This window comes from Chiloscyllium plagiosum, unplaced genomic scaffold (assembly GCF_037043375.1).
Source record: "Chiloscyllium plagiosum isolate Xiang-an unplaced genomic scaffold, Cpla_swu_hap1 HiC_scaffold_39, whole genome shotgun sequence".
Classification (NCBI taxonomy): domain Eukaryota; kingdom Metazoa; phylum Chordata; class Chondrichthyes; order Orectolobiformes; family Hemiscylliidae; genus Chiloscyllium; species Chiloscyllium plagiosum.
Genome location: NW_028270177.1, coordinates 10,983,888 through 11,007,292, shown reverse-complemented (window position 1 = coordinate 11,007,292; position 23,405 = coordinate 10,983,888). Strand labels below are relative to the sequence as shown.

The 23,405-nt window shown below is 42.7% G+C and overlaps 1 protein-coding gene across 1 annotated transcript in view; it reads right to left on the bottom strand.

Annotated features, from left to right (window-relative positions):
* Positions 1–23,405, bottom strand: part of slco3a1a (solute carrier organic anion transporter family member 3A1a) — a 201,784-nt gene that overhangs the window by 23,142 nt on the left and 155,237 nt on the right. Inside the window, exons 6-7 of the mRNA XM_043677221.2 lie at positions 10,628–10,826; positions 8,960–9,098 (exon numbers count right to left, since the gene is read on the bottom strand). Of these exons, the coding sequence (XP_043533156.2) occupies positions 8,960–9,098; positions 10,628–10,826 (338 nt within the window). The remainder of the gene's footprint in view (positions 1–8,959; positions 9,099–10,627; positions 10,827–23,405) is intronic.

The following is a 23,405-nucleotide window of genomic DNA, read 5'->3' as shown; positions in this document are numbered from 1 at the left end:
CTGGCTCCCAGTCTCAGTCCAGTGCTATGTTTTAGTCTGGCTTCTGATCTTAGTTTGGTTCATATCCCAGTCTTAATCCAGTTCCTGGTCTGTCAGGTTCTTGATGGATTGAATACAGAAAACTAAATGTTGGAGTAAATGAAGGGTTTCAATGCAAGTAGTATAACAGGCAAGTTGTGATGGATGATTTTACCTTCCCCTATATTGACCAAGACTCACTTTGTACTAGGGGTTTGGATGGGGCAGAATTTGTAAAGGCCATTCAAGAGGATTTCTTGACATAGTATGTCAACAGTCCAGCAAGGGAAGGGGTTCTACTGGGCCTGGTTTTGGGAAATGAGCTCGGCCAGGTGAGTGAAATTTCAGTGGGAGAGCACCTCGGGAGTAGTGACCATAATACCGTGAGTTTTGAGATACTCATGGATAGGGATAACAGCAGTCCTCAGGTGAAGGTGTTAAACTGGGGGAAGGTGAATTACAGCAACATTAGGCAGGAACTGGAGAATTTTGATTGGAGGCCGTTTGAGGGTAAATCCACACCAGACATGTGGCAGTATTTCAAATGGCAGCTTGTAAGCGTTCAGGAGTGACGTTCCTGTTAGAATGAAGGATAGAAATGGAAAGTTTGGCAAACCTTGGATGACCAGGGATGTTAATACCTTGGTCAAAAAGAAAAAGAAAGCATTAATAAGGTCTAGGAGGATGGGAATTGATGAAGCCCTTTGAAGTATATCAGGAAAGTAGGAAAGAACTTAAACAGGGAATTTGAAGGGCTAAAAGGGGTCATGAAAAGTTGTTAGCAAGCAGGATTAATGAGAATCCCAAGGCTTTGTATACATATATAAAAAGCAAGACGATAGTAAGGGACAAGGTTGTCCAACTCAACGACGACGGAGGAAATTTGTTGGGTCTAGAAGAGGTCGCTGCGTTCCTAAATGAATACCTTTTGTTGGTTTTCACCAAACAGAAGGAATTGGTGGAGAATGATCTCCAGGAAGGGAGTGCCATGTTGCTAATCAAAAGGAAGGGGTGTTGTGCGGCTTCAAAAATATCAAGGTAGGTAAGTCCCCAGGATCTATCCTTGAATACTGAGGGAGGCAAGAGAACAAATCGTTGAAGTATTGACAGACATCTTTGTATTCTCTTTGGTCACAGGTGATGTCCCAAAGCGTTGGAGAATAGCCAATGTTATCCCATTGTTTAAAAAGAGTCATGATTTGGAGATGCCGGTGTTGGACTGGGGTGAACAAAGTTAAAAATCACACAACACCAGGTTATAGTCCAACAGGTTTAATTGGAAGCACACTAGACTTCGGAGCAACGCTCCTTCATCAGGTGATTGTGGAGGGCTCGATCGTAACACAGAATTTATAGCAAAAATTTGCAGTGTGATGTAACTGAAATTATACATTGAAAAATTGATTGTCTGTTAAGCCTTTCATCTGTTAGAATACAGTGATAGTTTCACTTCTTTCATGTGTAAATCACAAAACCTCGGGTTGCATTTTCGGGTTAGCTGTTAACAATGGTGATAGCTAGACAATATGTTGAAGGTGTTAGCCCCCTGTGTTCTCTGTCTATGACCTGATGTTTAGATTGATTCTAATCTAAAAAGTGAGATAAGAGTTTTACATAAATTCATGCCGTTTTTGAGCTCAGAGTTCTACATGAATGTATGCAGTTTTTGAGCAAAGTGCAATGTAACTGTGCAAGTACAAATTCACCCCACAAAATATATGTGTGCATGTGGGTCTTTGTGTGTGTGTGTGTGTGTATGTCTGTCTGGGGTGGGGATTGTGAGTGTGAGAAAGTCTGTGTGTGTGTGTGTGTGGGTAGTGAGTGCAGAGTGTCTTAAGTCTGTGAGGAGGTGCATGAGAGTGTGGGAGTGGGTGTGTCTATAAGGGTGTGTGTGGGTGTGTGTGTGTGTACCTGTGTCCGTGTACACACCGATGCACACACAGACACCCACACACACACTCCCACACTCTCACATGCACCCCCTCACAGACTTAAGACACTCTATATACACGCACATTCACACACACACTCACTCACACACTTTCACACTCACACACATACATTCTCACATTCACACATTCTCACACTCTCAACCCCGACCCCAGACACAGACAGACAAAGACCCACATGCACACATATATTTTGTGGGGTGAATTTGTACTTGCACAGTTACATTGCTCTTTGCTCAAAAACTGCATACATTCATGTAGAACTCTGAGCTCAAAAACGGCATGAATTTATGTAAAACTCTGATTCTAATCTAAAAAGTGAGATAACAATCTAAACATCAGGTCATAGACAGAGAACACAGGGGGATAACACCTTCAACATATTGTCTAGCTATCACCATTGTTAACAGCTAACCCGAAAATGCAACCCGAGGTTTTGTGATTTACACATGAAAGAAGTGAAACTATCACTGTATTCTAACAGATGAAAGGCTTAACAGACAATCAATTTTTCAATGTATAATTTCAGTTACATCACACTGCAAATTTTTGCTATAAATTCTGTGTTACGATTGAGCCCTCCACTATCACCTGATGAAGGAGAGTTGCTCCGAAAGCTAGTGTGCTTCCAATTAAACCTGTTGGACTTGACCTGGTGTTGTGTGATTTTTAACTTTAAAAAGAGTAACAGGGATAATCCTGGAAATTACAGGCTTGTGAGACTCACATCGGTGGTAGGGAAATTATTGGACAAAATTCTCTGGAACAAGATATATACACCTTTTAGAAGCAAGTTGACTTATTAGTGATAGGCAGCATGGTTTTATGTCGGACAGATTGTGTCTCACTAAAATGATCGAGTTTCTGAGGAGGTGATAAAAATGATTAAGGGAAAAGTAGTTGATGTTGTCTACATGGACTTCAGTAAAGCCTTTGACAAGGTCCCTCATGGCAGACTGGTAAAAAAAAGGGTGAAGTCACGTGGTATCAGGGTGAGCTGATATGATGGATACAGAACTGGCTCTGTCATAAGAGACAGAGGATAGCAGTGGAGCGATGCTTTTTGGAATGGAGGGTTGTGAATAGTGGTGTTCCACAGGGATCAGTGCTGGGTCCTCTGCTGTTCATAGTCTACATAAATGATGTGGAAGAAAATATAGCTGGTTTAATTAGTAAGTTTGCAGACAATACAAAGATTGGTGGAGTTGCCGATAGTGAGGAGGACTGTCAGAGGATACAGCAGGATATAGATCACTTGAAGGCACAAATGTGACAAATGCATTTTGCAAAGTCAACTACAAGTGGATACTATACAGTGAATGGCAGAACCCTTAGGAGTATTGATATGCAGAGGGATCTGGGTATGCAGGTCCACAGATCACTGAAGATGGCAGCGCAGGTAGATCAGATAGTTAAAAAGGCCAATGCCATACTTGCCTTCAATGGAAAGAACATTGAGTATAAGAATATGCTGCAGCTTTATAGAAGTTTAGTTAGGCCACACTTGGAGTATTGTATGTACTTCTGGTCACCACACTACCAGAAGAATGTGTATACTTTGGAGAGGATACAGAAAAGGTTTACTGGAATGTTGCCTGGTATGGGGAATTTTAGCTATGAAGAAAGGTTGGATAGACTGAGTTTGTTTTCATTGGAATGCAGGAGATTGAGAGACAACCTGATAGATGTTTATAAGATTTGAATGGCATGGATTCAAGATTTGAATGGCATAGAGTGGAAAGTGAAGTTTTTTCCTGGGGGCAGGGTCAATTACTAGGGAACACATGTTCAATATGCAGGGGAAGGCGGGGGGGGGGGGGGGGGGGGGGGGGGAGGGGGAAGTTTAAAAGAGATGCACAAGGCAAGTTTTTCACAAAAGGTGGTGAGTGCTTGGAACGGGTTGCCATTGGAGGTGGTGGAAGCAGATAGAAGAGAAGCACTCGAGGAGCACCTGGACGAACACCTGATAGGAAGGGGACAGAGGGGTGTGGATCCTGCAAGTGAAGACAGTTTTAGTATCGAAGGGCAAAATGTGTCTGCACAAGCTTGGAGGGATGAAGGGTATGTTCCTATTTTGTTTTGTTCTTTGAAATATACTAGATGATTAAAGGATGAAGGACCAAGAAGAGAAGCCATGATGTTAACGTTACAGCTGGACCATTTCTTGGTGATGTCTGGAAACATTTCCATAAGACATAGGAGTGGAAGTAAGGCCATTTGGCCCATCCAGTCCACTCTGCCATTCAATCATGGCTAATGGGTATTTTAACACTGCACTCTCCCCATAGCCCTTAATTCCTTGTGAGATCAAGAATTTATCAATGTCTGCCTTGAAGACATTTAACGTCCCAGCCTCCACTGCGCTCTGTGGCAATGAATTCCACAGGCCCACTACTCTCTGGCTGAAGAAATGTCTCCTCATTTCTGTTTTAAATTGACCCCCTCTAATCCTAAGGCTGTGCCCATGGGTCTTAGTCTCCCTGCCTAACAAACAACTTCCCAGCATCCACCCTCTCTAAGCCATGCATTATCTTGTAAGTTTCTATTAGATCTCCCCTCAACCTTCTAAGCTCTAATGAATACAATCCCCATCCTCAGCCATTCATCATATGTTAGGTCTACCATTCCAGGGATCACTCATGTGAATCTCCCCTTGACTTGCTCCAGTGCTAGTATGTCCTTCCTGAGGTGTGGGGCCCAAAACTGGACACAGTATTCTAAATGGGGCCTAACCAGAGCTTTATAAAGTCTCAGTAGTACATCACTGCTTTTACATTCAAACCCTCTTGAGATCCCCTTACACAAAGGGCAGTGGAGATCTAAAACTCTTTCATGCAAAAAGATGATGAGGTGGCAGGGTCAACTGAAAATGTCAAATCCAAGATCAATAGATCTTTGTTAGACTAGCGCCATCAGTTATGGAAACCAGGAATGTAGATAAAGCGGAGTTACAGATCAGCCATGACCTAACTGAACGGCATCAGAGGGCCAAGGGGCTGAATATTCCTAACTTGGCAGAAGGTTGGCCATCTTTTATTCATTGGAGGAAATCTTGCGAGATACTTTGCCTTGACAAGGTGCTTTACAAATGCAAATATAATGATAAAGACTGTGTAGAATCTCTGGCAGGTTATTGAAAGAAACGGAAGACTGTTGTATGCATAGGGCTGTTCTGAGGTTGGAACAACAGAAGGAACTTTCTTGTTGGGAGTGATACAGGGGGAATGTCATCTTGCTTGCACCATGTGGTTCCTGACCAGGGCTTCATACGACACTAGATTTACCTCATTCATCACATCAATATCCTTCATCTCAATAAATACAAACAAACCAAAGTTAAGTGTTCATTTAATTCAGAAGTTTATTGATGGTGCAGTGGTTATGACACTGGATTGCTTGTTCAGAGACCTGCCTAATACTCTGGGCATGTGTTCAAATCCCACCATCGCAGGTGGTGGAATTTGAATTCAGTTAATAAAATCTGAAGGCGAGTATCTGTAATGGTGACTACCAGTGACTTGTAAAAAGCCATCTGGTTCATTAATGTTATTTGGGAAAGGCAATCTACGATCCTTACCCAATTTTAGATGCAATTCCATAAAACCATATGACATAGGAGCAGAAATAGGCCATTCTGCCCATCGAGTTTGCTCCACCATTCAATCATAGCTGATAAGTTTCTCAACCCCATTCTCCTGCTTTCTTCCTGTAACCTTTGATCCTTTTGACAATCAGGAACTTATCTAACTCTGCCTTAAATATACTCAATGACCTGGCCTCCACGGTCTTCTGTGGCAATGAATTCCATAGATCCATCACTGTTTGGCTGAAAAAGTTTCTTCTTATCTCCATTCTAAAAGGTCTTCCCTTTACTCTAAGGCTGTGTACTCTGGTCGTAGTCTCTCCTGTCAATAGAAACATCATTTGCAATCACCACTCTGTCCAGGCTGTTCCACATTCTGTAAGTTTCAATTAGATCTCCTCTCATCCTTCTAAACTCCACTGAGCATAGACCTAGAGTCCTCAAAGCATCCTCATATGTCTAGCCTTTCATTCCTGGGACCATTCTTGTGAACTTCCTCTGGACCCCTCCATGGCCAGTACATCCTTCCTGAGATATGGGGCCCAAAGTTGCACTCCATACTCTAAACATGGTTTGACAAGAGCTTTATAAAGCCTCCGAAGGACACCCCTGCTTTTATGCCAACCCACAGCAACAATTTTTTTTGCCATTCATTCATTCATGGAATGTAGATATCACTGGCTAGCATTCATTCTGCATCCCTTATTTCCCAGCGATAGGTTTGCAATCACACCTAGGTCAGGCTAACAAAAGCAAATTCCTCTCCAGAAAGGCCATGTGAACCCAGATAATTGACAAAGGTTTTTATCAGATTCTTGTTTTGTATTGAATTCAAATTTCACTACCTGTAATGATAGGATTTGAACTCCGATCCCTGGGATATATTACCTGGGTCTCTGAATTCAGAGCGCATCGATAAAACCACATGGTTATCATCTCCCCTAAATCCGATATTGCCTAGCAAGCTGCTCCATTCAAGGGAAAGTAGGGATGGCAACAGATACGAACCTTACCAGTGACACCCACATCCCACGAAAGGGAAAAAAAACTTTTTATCAGCAATGCTAACTCAGCATTACATCCTCTGTGCAAATTGCTGACACAGAATCCCAATAGTGTAGAAGCAGGCCATTCAGCCCATCCAGTCTGCACTAACCCTCTGAAGAGCATCCTACCCAGACCCAACCTGCTATCCTATCCCTGCACTTCCTATGGCTAATCCACCTAGTTTACAATGGGTCACTTAGCATGGCCAATCAAACTAATCTGCACATCTTTGAACTGTGGGAAGAAACCCACGCAGACACAGGGAGAATGTGCATACTCCAAAGCAGTTGCCTGAGGCTGAAATCGAGCCCAGGTCCCTGGTCATGCAACAGTCCAAACCACCGAGCTAACTTACCACTCCATTTTCTTCCCCACCTCCCCCCCCCCCAACTTTTAGAACAGCAACAACACTTTAAAGTACTTTGGCTGTAAAATGCTGAGGATATCCTGAAGTCGCGAAAACTGTGTAAGAGTGGAGGCTTCCTTTATATTTTGATTAGATTGTTTCATCAAATTTTTCTTAGCCTGAATGGTGGCTTGCAGCTGCCTAAGGAACAACATAAATGCAGTAGTGTTGTTATTGTTACTACAAAACTTCTGGGAATGAAAAGATTCCCATTTGATAACAGCTGGAACACAACAGGCAGTTTGATGCTTAGTCACCTCTCATTTTAACTTTGAGATGATCATTCAGCTTACGGAGCAGGAGTTGACATTTTCCTTTTTCAATTCATTGACCTTGGCTAATCAGTAAGCCTGCATGGTACAGAATACTAATACGCTGTATTATCAACAATGCGTGTCTACTGACTGAAGCGGGTAGTGCAAAAAGAAAATGAACTATTTTAGTTAATGATAGAGACAAAGAAAATAACTTCTTCATGCCAAGGCTTTATACAGCTGCAATTTGATATAAAGTGGCTCATTAATTTTCTGATTATGTTTGAATATAATCTTATAATCATAAATGAACATTGGTCTGGTGAGGGGGAGAATATCAGCCAGGAAAGCCGCAGATGTCCATGTGTTATGATTAAAATCTCATCTGTGCATAAAAATAAATAAATACACTACATTGTTTTAGAAGCTTCCATTTGTGACATGATCAAGACCGACAGTAATTCCTAACTAAACAATAATGCATTGAATTAACCTATTTTTAGATCAGTTTATCAATTATTTTTAAAAGCAGGGAAAACAGGCTATTTTGAACAAATTATTCACCTGTTACAGAGGTGGGATTATCAACTTTTTTTAGCAGAACCTTTGTTTCTTTTCTCCCTCACATACTTAGAGCTAAATAATTAAAAAGACTTGCATCACCTTGCATGACTTCATGACACCCCAAAGGGCTTCACAAATATTTCTGAAGTACATTTGTTGATTAATTTAGGAAAAGTGGCAGTTATATTGCCCACAGCAAACTCTCACAAGAAACAATGACCCAGATAACTGTTTTTTCATGTGGCGTTGACTTCAGGATAGACCTTGAATCAAGAAGAAAGCTCTCCTGTTATAAATAAAAACTGAAAGAACTGTGGAACAGAAACCAAAACAGGAATTGCTGGAAAAGCTCAGGAGGTCTGGCATCATCTGTGGAGAGAAATCAGAGTTAATGTTTCAGGTTGAGTGACCCTTCCTCAGAACTGATGGTAGCTAGGAAAATGTCAGTTTATTTGCAGCAGATAGGGTGGTGGGAGGGGGTAAGGAGTAAATGATAGGTGGGGATAGAGCACAAATAGAGGGAAGAACAACTGGACTTCTTGGAATAGGGCCATGGCATCTCTTATGTCCATCTGAGTACAAAAGCCAATTAAACAAATAGCATCTTATGTTTTGCATGCAGCACATCAGTTATGGGTGGTACGTGACATGTTTCAAGATGCACGTTATCTTGAAAATTATTTTTTTCGACGTGGATATTCAGATAATGGTTGGTCTCCAGTTTGGGTTTAGGAATTCACAAACAACTTTTGCCTACCTGGATATCGAGGAGTTATCTTAACATGATAAATCAGAATAAGCTACATTAGTAGTGAAATAATGAGGCTTTGATCCTTGTGCATTGACCATCATGGAGGTTATTAAATTCACTCCAGACGATAGGCTCCCAGGTTTCAAGTGGGATGTGAGTTTTGCAAGTTACCATCATACTGTTCTTGGTACCTCTCCATTGTCTATCACATGTTAGTTTTCAAGGTGGCTTCATTCCATTTAGTCTTTACCTCAGCAATGAGAAGCATTATAAAACAGGCAGTTTGATCTCCTGAACTACTAACTTTCAATTTCTATTGACCCCAAAATCTACAGTTTAGAGATTTATTGTACCTTCTGCACTGTATATTACAAATTAAACTCTCACCATGTTGGAGCAGCCAGCAAAACATGAAGATAAGTAGGTAATTCCATCAGATCCACAAACGGGATTATAAGCTGCCGTTTTACAGTCACAATCACTATTACAGGGTGCATAAGGGTCCAAATCCATGTATGAGACAGATCTGCAACATAAGGAATTCTTTCAGTTTAAGCAGTACAGCTCTGATGAGAGAGAGCGAGTCTTGCTGACTCACACTGACTCCCTTATCTCTCCCACATTGAAATTAACATTTTCTTCCTCATGTATAAATCTTCAACCTCTGTAATCTATGCCTCCCTAACACCCTCCCCTTCCCATCCCACCAAAATTCTCCATTCCTCCTGGTTTTCATAGAATCCCTACAGTGTGGAAACAGGCCCTCCAGCCCAACAACTCCACACCGACCCTCAGAAGAGTATCCCACTCAGACCCATCCCCCTACCCTATTACTCTACATTTTCCCATGATTAGATTAGATTAGATTACTTACAGTGTGGAAACAGGCCCTTCGGCCCAACAAGTCCACACCGCCCCGCCGAAGCGCAACCCACCCATACCTAACACATTTACCCCTTACCTAACACTACGGACAATTTAGCATGGCCAATTCACCTGACCTGCACATCTTTGGACTGTGGGAGGAAACTGGAGCACCCGGAGGAAACCCACGCAGACACGGGGAGAACGTGCAAACTCCACACAGTCAGTCGCCTGAGGCGGGAATTGAACCCGGGTCTCTAGCGCTGTGAGGCAGCAGTGCTAACCACTGTGCCACCGTGCTGCCCACTAACCTACTCATGACTAACCTACTCATCCCTGGACACTATGGAACACTTAGCATGGCCAATTCACCTAACTTGGACATCTTTGAACTGTGGGAGGAAACCGAAACACCTGGAGGAAACTCACATAGACACAGAGAATGTCCAAACTCCACACAGGCTGTCACTTGAGGCTGGAATTGAACCCAGGTCCCTGGCACTGAGGCAGCAGTGCCAACTACTGAGCCACCTTGCCACCTTGCATGCACTCTGCTTGTGTTTGAGGACCATGGGTCAACTGTTTGGCTTATTAATTCTGAATTTCTCTCCTGAAACATTTTCATCGAAAGATACTAACAAATTTCTAACCAAACATATTAGCTTTCTTCTGCTGAACCAAAAGAGAATAAAGTAGATGTATAATAGGTAATAGACGACCAATGTCCATACTATTACTCTTTGTGTTCAGTTGGGAATTATTTAGAAGCTCTTACTGTGTCCCACATGGGCACAGCAAACTTTCACTGTACTATGATGAATAATGCGGTAATTACCCATGCTTGTTCTTCCACTGTCTCTCTCTCTCCTTTTTTGTTTTTTGCTTATCTGTCCTTCTCTTTTCCTGCTTTCCATGGGAAGCACTTAGTTTGTACCCTCTTCTTGGGAGTTACAATCCATACTTTATGGTAAGTCCTCTCCCAAGTCTAAATGACTTTCAGGCCTACCAACAGGTGAGGGTATTGATAAGAAGGCACAGAACTTCATTACTGATCCATCTTATCCACATTTTTTGGACTTAAATCTCAAAGGTTGGAGACCAGAAGCCATTAATCCTCCCAGAACCATTGACCCTAGCAATGCACGAATGCCCATCACATGAACTTCCATAATTTAAAGACATTGTACTCACGTGTTTCCATAAGGGACGGTGACCCCAGCTATGGGTCCTGTATCACATCCCAGAAAGAGAAAGGAAATGTAGCAGGCAGTGGACACGAGGTTAACTAACATCGCCATCCTAATGGCACCCAGAGGTGTCAAGCTGAGTTTCTTCACTAGAAGCCCTCCAAGGAAGATGCCCAGACATGCACAGGGAATGGCTGTCATCCCTGTGCGACAGGAGAAATAAAATTAAAATGCCACGTCTGCCTACTACATAAACCCACAAGGACTTACATTTATGCAGCCATTTTAACACTGCGATACACCCAATAGAGAGTCACAAAGATGTTACCAAAAGAGAACAACATCATATTAAAGTAATTTAGAGGACTTCACAAATATACTGGTGTCGAAGGTGTAGCTTTGCTTAGGCAAATGCAGCAGTCATTTTGTACCAGTGCCAACAAAAAGCAACACGATTATAAAGTTTTTGTGGTATTGATTCAGAGAGAAATGTTGCCGAAAACATTCGTTCACCTTCAAATACTGTCTTAGAATACTTTAAATACCCACCTACTCAGTTGGATTATCCCACTAATCAATGTTTCTGGTATTATGTGACATGATTGAAATCAGGAAATTGAGGTGCATGGAGCAAAGTGAATGCCATAAACATGACTGGCTTCAATCTATGTACAGACTGGGCAACTCTAATCAGCACTAATCATGTGAAGGAAGAATTTCTAGAATGTGTTATAGAGTAGAATACAGCATGGAAACAGACCCTTCGGTACAACCAATCCATACCGAATGTAATCCCACACTAAACTAGTCTCATCTGCCTGTGCTTGGCCCATATCCCTTCAAACATTTTTATTCACGTACTTATCAAAATATTTTTTAAACATTGTAACTGTACTCTCATCCATCACATCTTCTGGAAGGTCATTCCACACACGAACCACTCTCCACGTAAAAAAATTGCCCCTTATGTCTTTTTAAAACCTTTCTCCTCTCCCCTTAAAATTATACCCCCAGTCTTGAAATCCTCAACCTAGGGAAAAGACACCTTATCTATATCCCTCATGATTTTATAAACCTCCGAAGGTCACCTCTGACCTTCTACATTCCACTGAAAAGAGTCCAGTATCTCCTTATAACTGAAACCTTCCATTCCCAGCAACATCCTGGTAAATCTCTTCTGAACCCTCTCCAGCTTAATAATATACTTCATATAGCAGTGAGATAGAACTGGACACAGTGTTCAAAACAGTTTTCTAGGGAAAACAGTGACAAACCAATTGTGACACAAGTTATTTTAGATCTAGCATTTTGCAGTGAGCAAGGATTAATTGATAATATTGCTGTAAAAAAAAAAACCCATCAATGAATAGGTATCATAGTAGGACTAAATTTTCCACTAAGTTTGAAAAAGATGTATTTAAGATTCAAACTATGGTCTTAAACCTAATCAAGGGCAGTTATGAAGGTATGGGAAAGAAGTTGGCTTTGGTGAATTGGAAAATACATGAAAAGGTTTGACCGCAGATGGACAATAGCTGTATCTAAAGAACTAATAGAGCCATAGAGATGTACAGCATAGAAACAGACCCTTCGGTCCAACCCGTCCACACCGAACAGATATCCCAACCCAATCTAATCCCACCTACCAGCACCCAGCCCATTACCCTCCAAACCCTTCCTAGTCATATACCCATTCAAATGCCTCTTAAATGTTGCAATTGTACCAGCCTCCGCCACTTCCTCTGGCAACTTATTCCATACTCATACTACCATCTGTGTGAAAAGTTGCCCCTTGGGTCCCTTTTATATCTTTTCCCCTCTTACCTTAAACCTATGCCCTCTAGTTCTGGACTCTCCCACCCCAGGGAAAAGATTTTGTCTATTTATCCTATCCATGCCCCTCATAATTTTGTAAACCTCTATAAGGTCACCCCTCAGCCTCCGACGCTCGAGGGAAAACAGCCCCAGCCTGTTCAGCCTCTCCCTATAGCTCAAATCCTCCAACCCTGGCAACATCCTTGTAAATCTTTTCTGAACCCTTTCAAGTTTCACAACATCTTTCCGATAGGAAGGAGACCATGATTGCACGCAATATTCCAACAGTGGCCTAACCAATGTCCTGTACAGCCGCAACATGACCTCCCAACTCCTGTACTCAATACTCTGATCAATAAAGGAAAGCATACCAACCGCTGCCTTCACTATCCTATCTACCTGTGAGTCCACTTTCAAGGAGCTATCAACCTGCACTCCAAGGTCTCTTTGTTCAGTAACACTCCCTAGGACCTTACCATTAAGTGTATAAGTCCTGCTAAGATTTGCTTTCCCAAACTACAGCTCCTCGCATTTATCTGAATTAAACTCTATCTGCCGCTTCTCAGCCTATTGGCCCATCTGGTCAAGATACTCTTGTAATCTGAGGTAACCCTCTCCACTATACCTCCAATGTTGGTGTCATCTGCAAACTTACTAACTGTACCTCCTTATGCTCGCATCCAAATCATTTATGTAAATGACAAAAAGTAGAGGGCCCAGCACCGATCCTTGTGGCACTCCACTGGTCACAGGCCTCCAGTCTGAAAAACAGCCCTCCACCACCACCCTCTGTCTTCTACCTTTGAGCCAGTTCTGTATCCAAATATTTAGTTCTCCCTGTATTCCGTGAGATCTAACCTTGCTAATCAGTCTCCCATGGGGAACCTTCTTGAACGCCATACTGAAGTGCATATAGATCACATCTACCGTTCTGCCATCATCAATCCTCTGTTACTTCTTCAAAAAACTCAATCAAGTTTGTGAGACATGATCTCCCACGCACAAAGCCATGTTGACTATCCATAATCAGTCCTTGCCTTTCCAATTACATGTACATCCTGTCCCTCAGGATTCTCTCCAACAACTTGCCCACCTGCTCAGGCTCACTGGTCTATAGTTCCCTGACTTGTCCTTACCGCCCTTCTTAAAATGTTTTTTTTTAATAGATATTTTTATTGAAAAAGAAGATTTTTGTAATTTTTTACAAAATTACAAAAATAGTACAAACTAGTGTATTCCACTTTACAATATAATACAATATAGAATTTTTAAAAACTAACTAATCTATTCTACAAACAACCAAAACATAAAATAGGATATCATACATTACCAACAATAAACAGAAGGAGAAAAGAAATCTTATAAGTAAACAAATAAGTAAATAAATAACTAAATACATATTCAAAATAAATTTATATCAAGTCATAACAAAACCCGTATTTATACGGGAGTGCTCCTCCCGGGAGCCCCCGAACCAGCCAGAACCATTACCACTGCTAAACATAAGCCCTGAACAATATGGATGAAATATCGGTGACAATGTAATTCAAAAAGGGCTGCCACGTTCTATAAAATAATTCCGTTTTTTTGGTGCACCATATTCGTAAGGAAGTCTAGGGGGATATATTCCATGACTATCCTATGCCAATTGGATACTCAATTCACTAAAATGTTTTTCCTCGCAGAAAAGGAAAGGATAGTGAATAACTTCCTCCCGTATACATCCAAAGAGGGGAAATTTGGGGAGCCCAAAAGTAAAGACACTGGGTCTAGCCCAATCTCCGGTACCCAAAATCTTTGTCAAGGCATTCGCTACTCTGTCCCAGTACCTGCGGATCTTATGGCACATCCACAGAATATGCGTGAGAGTACCAACTTCTATTTTGCGTTGAAGATGCACCTGCCTTGAACTTTGCAAGTGCCATGTGAGCCCTGTGAAGTGTCTTCAACTGAGTAGCCTGAATTCTATTACAGATAGAGATCTTCCTGGCATTTTCCCAGACATCCTCCTACATTTCTAAGGAGATTTTCATCCCCAATTCTTGACTCTAGTTTTCATATAACCATTCCATGTCCTTCGATATCTCCTTACATAGTAAGTGGTAGAGAGTACTGACTGAGGGCGGACCCGTTAGCCGAAGCACTCTCCTTTCCCTAACCAATTTATAAGGATTAATTATCAGTGTGGTCGTCTTTTGTATGAAGTCTTGTATTTGAAAATACTGAAAAAGGTCCTTGCTCGACAGTCCAAACTTTTGACGCAGCTGTTTGAAGGACATCACAACCTCCCCATCGAACAGATCTCCCAAACAGAAGATACCTCTGGACTCCCAGGTTTTGAATACAGCATCAGTCAGCCCTGGCTGGAATCTCAACGTTCCCACTATAGGGGTATAAGGGAAGGTTTTTTGTAGGTTACCCTCATCCTGTCCCATTATTCTCCAGTCTTTGTATTTAATACAATAGGGTTTTTACATTAATCCGTAATAACTCTCCTCTTGTCCATAAATAGTAGATTTGATGAGGGGACATTTTGCTTGGGAGGCCTCAACATCTAACCAGATTGGGTCTCGTGACCCACAATCAATCAGCTACATAGATAATAGGGAGCTCAATTGGTACCTCCTGAAATCCAGAAAGTCCAGCCCACCCCTTGCTTGTGGAAGCTGCAGCCTTTCTAATTTAATAAGGGGCCGTCTATGATTCCAAATAAAGGAGCTGAGCCATCTATAAAGCTTACGCAACGCCTGTCTCAGCAGCATCAAGGGGAGCATTCTCATAGGGTATAAAAGGCCAGGTAGAATATTCATCTTAACTAAAGCTATTCTACCTCGCCAGGATATCGGGAGATCTTCCCAGCTTTGAGGGTCCTGTTTTATTTTCTCCAATAAGTGTGTATAATTGCCCACCTGGAGTAATAAAAATATCTAAGTAAAGAAAACCTCTAGTGACCACCAAATGGGGAAACAGGATCCATCCGGTAAATTCGATACACTGGCAAGACCACCCAGCGGCATGGCCTCCAATTTCATAACATTGATTTTGTAACCTGAGAACATACCAAATAAGTTAACCACTTGAACTAAGCAGGGCACAGATGTTAATGAATCACTTTAAGAAAAGGAGGACATCACCCGCATAGATTAATTTCATGCTTGCCCGATCCAACCTCCAGAGCAGTTTGTATTAGAGTCACCTCGTATAGCTTCCGCCAGTGTCTCAATCACTAGCATAAATAATAATAGTGAGAGAGGGCATCCCTGATGACAGCCTCTGCCAATGCTAAAGCTATCCGAACTTAAACCATTGGTAATCACCACTGCTTTGGGATCATTACAAAATACTGTAACCCATTTAGTAAAGACCTCTCCAACACCAAACTGTTCCAACGTATAAAAGAGATATGGCCTTTCTACCCAATCGAATGCCTTCTCTGCATCTAGGGAGACAACTAATCCCGGTATCGCTCCCTGCTGGCAGATTTGTACCATATTTAAGACCCTTCTATTGTTGTTAATTGACCTGTGACTCTTTCTAAACCCCGTCTGGACCTCTTTTATAATGAATGGTAAAATCCTCTCCAGTCTTAATGCCAGCATTTTTGAGAGAATTTTAAAATCCACATTTAACAAGGATAAGAGCAGTCATCTGGGGCCTTTCCCTCCTTAAGAATGAGAGAAATATTTGCTTCTCTCAGCGAAGGTGGGAAGCAGCCCTGACTATATGAATAGTTATACATATTTTTAAGTGGCCTGACCAGTTCCCCTATAAATTCTTTATAGAACTCTGCCTGGAATCCATCTGGTCCAGGCGCTTTGTCACTTTGCCTCACCGCCTCCTGTACTTCCTGGGTTGCCAGGGTGCATTCAAGATTGAGACCTGCTCTGAGGTTAGGCCCGGGAGGGCCAGATCTTTTAAAAAAAGACACCTCTTCCTCGTTCTATCCTCACAGTCCTGCAACTTATACAATTCGAAATAGAACTTTCTATAGACTGCATTGATCTTTTTCCGATCACAAGTCCGGGTACCAGCACGCTCTCTAATAGACGTAATGGCTTGGGGAGACTTTTTCTTTCTGGCAAGGTATGCTAGATACCTGCCAGGCTTGTCACTGTATTCAAATAGTCTCTGCTTCGCGAGTAATATCTCTCTCTTTGCTCCCAAAAGAGAAAATGCTGGAAAATCTCACCAGGTCTGGCAGCATCTGTAAGGAGAGAAAAGAGCTGATGTTTTGAGTCTAACTGACCCTTTGTCAAAGCTAAAAAAAGGGGAGAAATAGGGAGTAGAGGTATAGGCTGAGAGAAAGGGAGTCATGGCTCCAGAAGCAAAGGTAGCAATAAAGAGGTGATAATGACAGCGCATAGAGAGATTATAGGGAGATTAGGAGCTGTGAGTGACCAAGGCTGAAGCCAGGGCTATGTGACAAAATATGTGGGGGATGGGGGGGATGAGTGAAGCAGAGGCAAAATGGAAAACAGGGGAGAAAGGTAGCAAAGGGGGAAGAGGAGAGGAAAAAGGTGAATGAGAGAGTGGGGAGCGAGAGAAAGAGAGACAATCAAGAAATAAAAGGTACTGAACAGTGGGGAAAAAAAATAAAATAAATGAAATAAAATTACGGAGCAGAATGAAAACAGAGGGGTCGAGATGGGATAATCATCTGAAGTTGTTGAATTCAATGTTGAGACCGGCAGGCTGTAACGGGCCTAGTCGGAAGATGAGATGCTGTTCCACCAGTTTGCGTTGAGCTTCACTGGAACATTGCAGCAGGCCAAGGACAGACATGTGGGCATGGGAGCAGGATTGTGTGTTGAAGTGGCAAGCCATGGTAAGGTCCAGGACCTGATTGCGTACAGACCGAAGGTGCTCAGCAAAGTGATCACCCAGTCGGTGTTTTGTCTCTCCGACATAGAGGAGACCACATTGGGAGCAACGAGTGCAATAGACCACATTGAAAGAGGTACAAGTGAAACGCTGCTTAATCTGAAATAAGTGTTTGGGGCCTTGGATGGTGAGCATGGAAGAGGTAAAGGGGCAGGTGTTGCACCTTCTGCAATTGCATGGGAAGGTGCCGTGTGTGATGGGAGAGGTGTTAGGTGTGATGGGAAGGTGCTGTGTGTGATGGGAGAGGTGTTAGGTGCGATGGAGGAGTGGACTAGGTTGTCCTGGAGGGAATGATCTCTGGGGAATGCAGACGGGGGAGGGAAGGGAAGTTGTGTTTAGTGGTGGTGTCGTGTTGGAGTTGGCGAAAATGGCGGAGGATTATTCTTTGCATGTGAAGGCTGGTGGGCTGAAAGGTGAGAACAAGAGGGACCCTATCCTTGTTAGAGGAGGGAAAGGGGGGGGAGGGTCGTGGCGCGGGAGATGGATCGCACGCTGTCGAGAGCCCTGTCAACAACTGTAGATGGGAAGCCACGGTTGGAGAAGAAGGAGCACATACAAAGATCATCACTTTGGAAAGTGGCCTCATTGGAACAAATGCAGCGGAGGCGAAGGAGCTGAGAGAAAGCGGTAGAGTCCTTATAGGACGTGGGGTGAGAAGAGCTGTAGTCCAGATAGCTGTGTGAGTCAGTGGGCTTGTAATGGATATTAGTGGATAGACTATTGCCGGAAATGGAGACAGAAAGGTCAAGGAAAGGAAGGCAAGTGTCGGAGATGGACCAGGTGAAGGTGATGGAGGGATGGAAACTGGAAGCGAAGTTTATGAATTTTTCCAGGTCAGGACGAGAGCATGAAGCCACACCGAAATAGTCATCGATGTACCGATTAAAGCAGTTGTGGGAGGGGACCCAGGTAGGCCTGGAACAAGAAATGTTCCACATACCCCATGAAAAGGCAGGCATAGCTAAGACCCATGTGGGTACCCATTGATTTGGAGAAAATGGGATGAGTTGAAGGAGAAGTTGAGAGAGAGAACAAGTTCAGCCAGGCGGAGGAGAGTGTGGATGGAGATTGTTCGGGCCTCTTTTCGAGAAAGTAGCGAAGAGCTTTCAAGCTGTCTTGGTGTGGGATGGAGGTGTTAAGAGAATGCACATCGATGGTGAATAAGTGGTGGTTAGGGCCTGCGAATTGAAAGCTATCAATGTGTCGCAGGGCATCAGAGGAATCCCGGATGTAAGGTGGGGAGGGTGTGTGAACCAGAGGAGTAAGGATGGAGTCAAGGCAGGAGGAAATAAGTTCAGTGGGGCAGGAGCATGCTGACACAATGGGCCTGCCGGGACAGCCCTTCTTGTGGATTTTGAGGAGTCAGTAGAAATGGGCTGTCCGGGTTGGGAGACTGAGGTTGGAAGCTGTTGGGGGGGGGGGGGGTGAGGGGAGGCATCCGGAGGAAATGAGGTCAGTCACGGTGTTGGAGACAATGGCTTTACACTCTGTTTGAGTAAGTGCGGTATTCAAGTTGCCCTAAGGACTGTGATCCACTGTAGTTTAGTAATAGAGGTCCTATTCAGTTGCCTTCAGGCGAGCCTCGAGCAGACGCTGTTGCTCTCCCTTTTGTCTTTTCCGGGTTACAGAATATGAGATAACCAAGCCTCATGCATATGCCTTAGCAGTCTCCAACATCACTGAAGGGTTACTGGCCGTGCCTGAGTTGATATCCCAGAAGGTTTTAAATTCCTGCGTAAAATTATTTTATGAACTTACTATCCTTCAATAGGGAAGGGTCCATATGCCAATGTCAGGAACCTATCTCATCACCACTAGTCTTAACCTCCATATATACTGCAGCATGGTCAGAAATAGTTATCTTACCTATTTTACAGGACAATATCGAGTTCAAAAGGGTCAAGGGGACAAAAACATATTGATTCTGGTATGGCACTTGTGTGGATTAGAATAGAAAGTAAGTCTCTACCCTCAGGATGAAGACACCTCCACACATCTACCAGCCCCAACTCCCTATTCAGATCCGCCAACTGCCTAGACCATAAAGATATGCCCGCAGAGCTCCTAGGTATCCTGTCCATTTCTGGGTCAATGATGCAATTATCGGGGGAGGTTTTAATTATATGGCGCACCCCAAGAGCCATCAACTTGGAGAACCTTTCCATTAAAAATTTAAGAGTGTGCCGGGGGCCAATTAAGATTCAAGAACATGGAATCCTCTCCATATATTAGGGCTTTAATTAATACATACAGTCCAGACTCATCTTTTATCTGGCTTCGCATTTGGAAGGGAAGATTCTTTCAAATAAGTATGGCTACTCCCCTACTCTTTGAGCTGAAAGATGAAAAGAACACCTGGCCAAACCCACCCTGTTGCAGCTTCGAATGCTCCTTATGAAGTAGATGTGTCCCCTGGAGAAGGGCTACATCAACCCTTTCTTTTATAAGACTTGATAATATCTTTTTCCTTTTGATTGGTGAGTGGCTCCCCTTGACATTCCAGGTGCACCACCTAAACAAATGGCTAGCCATGATCGCCCAGGCAAGCCCGAGACCCCCCAGGAGGAAGAACCCCACCCAAAAGACAATGAATAAAAATCAAAAATGATTCTCTTTAAAACAGCTAAGAACTACTCCTAAGTATAAATAACATAAGGCATATTTCAAAGGAGACTTTCCCCCTTGTTCACAGGAGGCACTACTACCTTCCAGTACTCCCGACATAACATCTCCCAGCCAGAACCATGCCCTCGGCCCAGGCATTACAAAGTAGAGTAAATAAATTCCAATATGTTATAAAACAGTAGTTAATAGAGGGTGACCCCCCCCCCCCCCCAATACTATCACCTAGATACTCTTAGCAAACCAACACAAGATAAGAATATAAAAGATTACAAAATTACAATCCCAGCAAGTATTAAGCAACCAAATAAAAAAAACCACTCAGAAACAACCCCCAATAATCAAATAAACTGTGCAAGCTATAGATAAGGGTCAAAAGAAAGAATATGGAATGAGCCCCACCCCAAGGAAAGAGGTAGAAAGGAGAAGGGAAAGACAAAAGAGGAGCAAAATAAAGTCATTATCCATACAGTTCAAATCCTGCAGTCTATTCGAGAGCATCCAGGAACACTCTCACTTTTTCCGGTGACCTGAAGTTATATACAGATCCTCCATGACTGAAGCGCAGCGTTGCCGGATGTCACGTGGAATATTGAATATTTAAGTCTCTCAGACCTGCTTCGCCTCATCAAGTGCCTTCCACTTGCGGACCACAACCAGAGAGAAGTCCTGAAACAACATTATCTTGGAGCCCTGTTATATCATAGCATGGGGATCCTCCCCCAAGACTCTGAAGGCCTCTAGCAGCATTTGATTTTCCCTGTAGCATTGAAGTTGAACTAGGGCAGGGTGCTGGTCTGACCCGGGCCTGCGCACAGCAACCTGGTGGGCCCACTTAACCCCCACCCAGCCCAGCACTGACTCCAATTTCAGCAGCTCCAGGAAATCAACAAGCTGGCCTTCCTCCTCCCATTCGGGAAGGCCCAGCAACCAAATATTTTTCCGATGAGCTTGATTTTCGAGGTCGTCGATTATGTTCCTCCAGGGTCCAGACTCAACACTCCTGAGCCCAGACCTAACCATAGATGACTCAGCAGCGGTCTCTGAGGCGGCAGCCCGTTGCTCCGCTTCTGCAGCATGACTGAGATAGTCTCCCACCTAGACCGGGTCTCCTCGATGGACGCATCAATCTTCTCTCGAAGTTTAATGAACTCTGAGATCAGGCTCACCTCTGCAGGTAAGTCCCCTTGGGCGGCCACGGACATCTCCGTTGCTGTGGGGGGGGTTCCTGTCTGCTGCGAACTGTGAGACCCTTTGCCTTTGGTCATTTTAAAAAGCATCTGACTGCTAAAGTTTGATGCAGAATGGCCAAGGGTGCTGGGCAAAACAATTTTAAGCAATTTAGCAGGTGAGGTGAAGGTGAGTACCCCAATTTGCCTGAGTCTTGGGCAGAGCTCTGCAGACTCAGACCTACTGGGTCACCGCCATCTTGGATCTCCACTAATGCTTTTTATAAAAAAAAACATACATTTCTATAAGGCAAAAATAACCAACAGGAAAAGCAAAAGAGCCATGGATAACGTGGAAAGGGCTTATGAAGTTGCCAAAAATCGTTGTAGGCCCGATGATTTTGAGAATTTTAGAATCCAGTCAGGAAATCAAAAAACAATTGATGAAGAAAAAAAAACATGAATATAAAAATAGGAAGAATCACAAGAATGGGTTGTAAAAGCTTGCATAGGTACGTAAAAATAAATAACAAAGGCATTTGTTCCATTACAGGCAGAGTTTATAAAGGAAATTGAGAAATAGCACAGAAGCTAAATAAATACTTCTCAGTCTTCACAGGAGAAGATACAAAAGGTCTCCCAGAAATAATTAAAATCCTGAGGTTTAGTGGGATCCTGGAACAAAAAGATTTTAATGCTGTTAAAAACTTGGGACTGAAAGTTGGCGCATTTTAGGAAGTGGATGACCTTCAATTTTGAGTGTAGACAGAAATTGCTACTGAATGGATTTATCGATGATCATCTTTCAAAATCTTAATTTCCTAATAGCTTCTGCAGATTGGAATGCTGCGGATGTAACCCCACTCATAAAAGAAACAAGGAAGAAAAAAACCAGATCTGTTATGTTTGAGAAAATAGAGAAAATACTAGAACCTTTATTAAAAGACTGATTGCTGTGTCTTTAGAAAATAATTGTCTGATTGGGCAGAGACAACATGGATTATTGAAGAGGAAGTCATGTTTAACAAACCTGAATTTATTTCGGAATGTTTCTAGCAGAGTTGATTAGGAGGCATTAGCAGCTGAGGGGTATTTTGATTTTCAAAAGCTGCATTGGTTTCCTCCCATAGTCCAAAGAAGTGCAGGTTAGTGTGGATTGGCCATGCTAAATTGCCCATAATGTCCAGGGATGTTTAGGTTATGTATAATAGTCGGGGAAATGTAGGGGAATGGGGCTGGGTGGGTTACTCTTTGGAGGGTCAGTGTGGACTTGTTGGGCCAAATGACCTGTTGCCACACTGCAGGAAATGTATGATAAAATACCAGAGAATGTTAATAAGCAGAATCAAATAGCATAGGATAAGGAATGATATACTAGCATGAGTTCAAAGTTGGTAACAAGTAGAAAGCAGCAAGTATGAATAAATGGGTCATTCTTGGGTTGTCAGGCTGTGATGTATGGGGTACTTGCAAGAATTATTATTGGAACTGTTTATGATCAATATCAATAATTTGCAAATAGGGGCAATTTTAAAACTTCCAAGTTTGCGAATGGTCTAAAAATAAAATCTTTATAAGAATGTGAGTTGTTAGGATGATGCAAAGAAGCTTTAAGGAAGTGAGACAGGCTGAGTGAGTATATTCTAAGCATGGTAGATCACTAGACAAGTGTATTCTATGGACTTTAGAAGAATGAGAGGTAATTTCATTAAAACTTTCAAAATTCTTAAAGGAGATTTACAAGGATGTTGCCAGGGTTAGAGGGTTTGAGCTATTAAAGAGGGGATGGATAGGCTGGGGCTGTTTTCTCTCATGTCGGAGGCTGAGGGGTGACCACATAGTCGTTTCATAAAATCATGAGGGGCATGGATAGGGTAAATAGACAACGTCTTTTCCCCGGCTTGGGGTAATGCAAAACTAGAGGGCATAGGTTTAAAGTGAGAGGTGAAAGATTTTAAGAGGGCAACATTTTCATGCAGAGGGTGGTGTGTGTATGGAATGAGCTGCCAGAGGAAGTGATGGAGGCTGGTATAATTACAACATTTAAAAGGAATCTGGATGAGTATATGAATAGGAAGGCTTTCGAGGGATATGAGCCAAATGCTGGCAAATGGGATGAGATTAATTTAGGATATCTGGTCAGCATGAATAAGTTGGACCGAGGGGTATATTTCTATGCTGGACAGCTCTGTGACTCTGAGCAGACAGTAGATGTTGAAAAGAATGTTTCCTCTGACTGTGGAGTCTAGAACTAGGGGACAAATAAAAGACAAGCTATTTAGGATTGTGATGAGG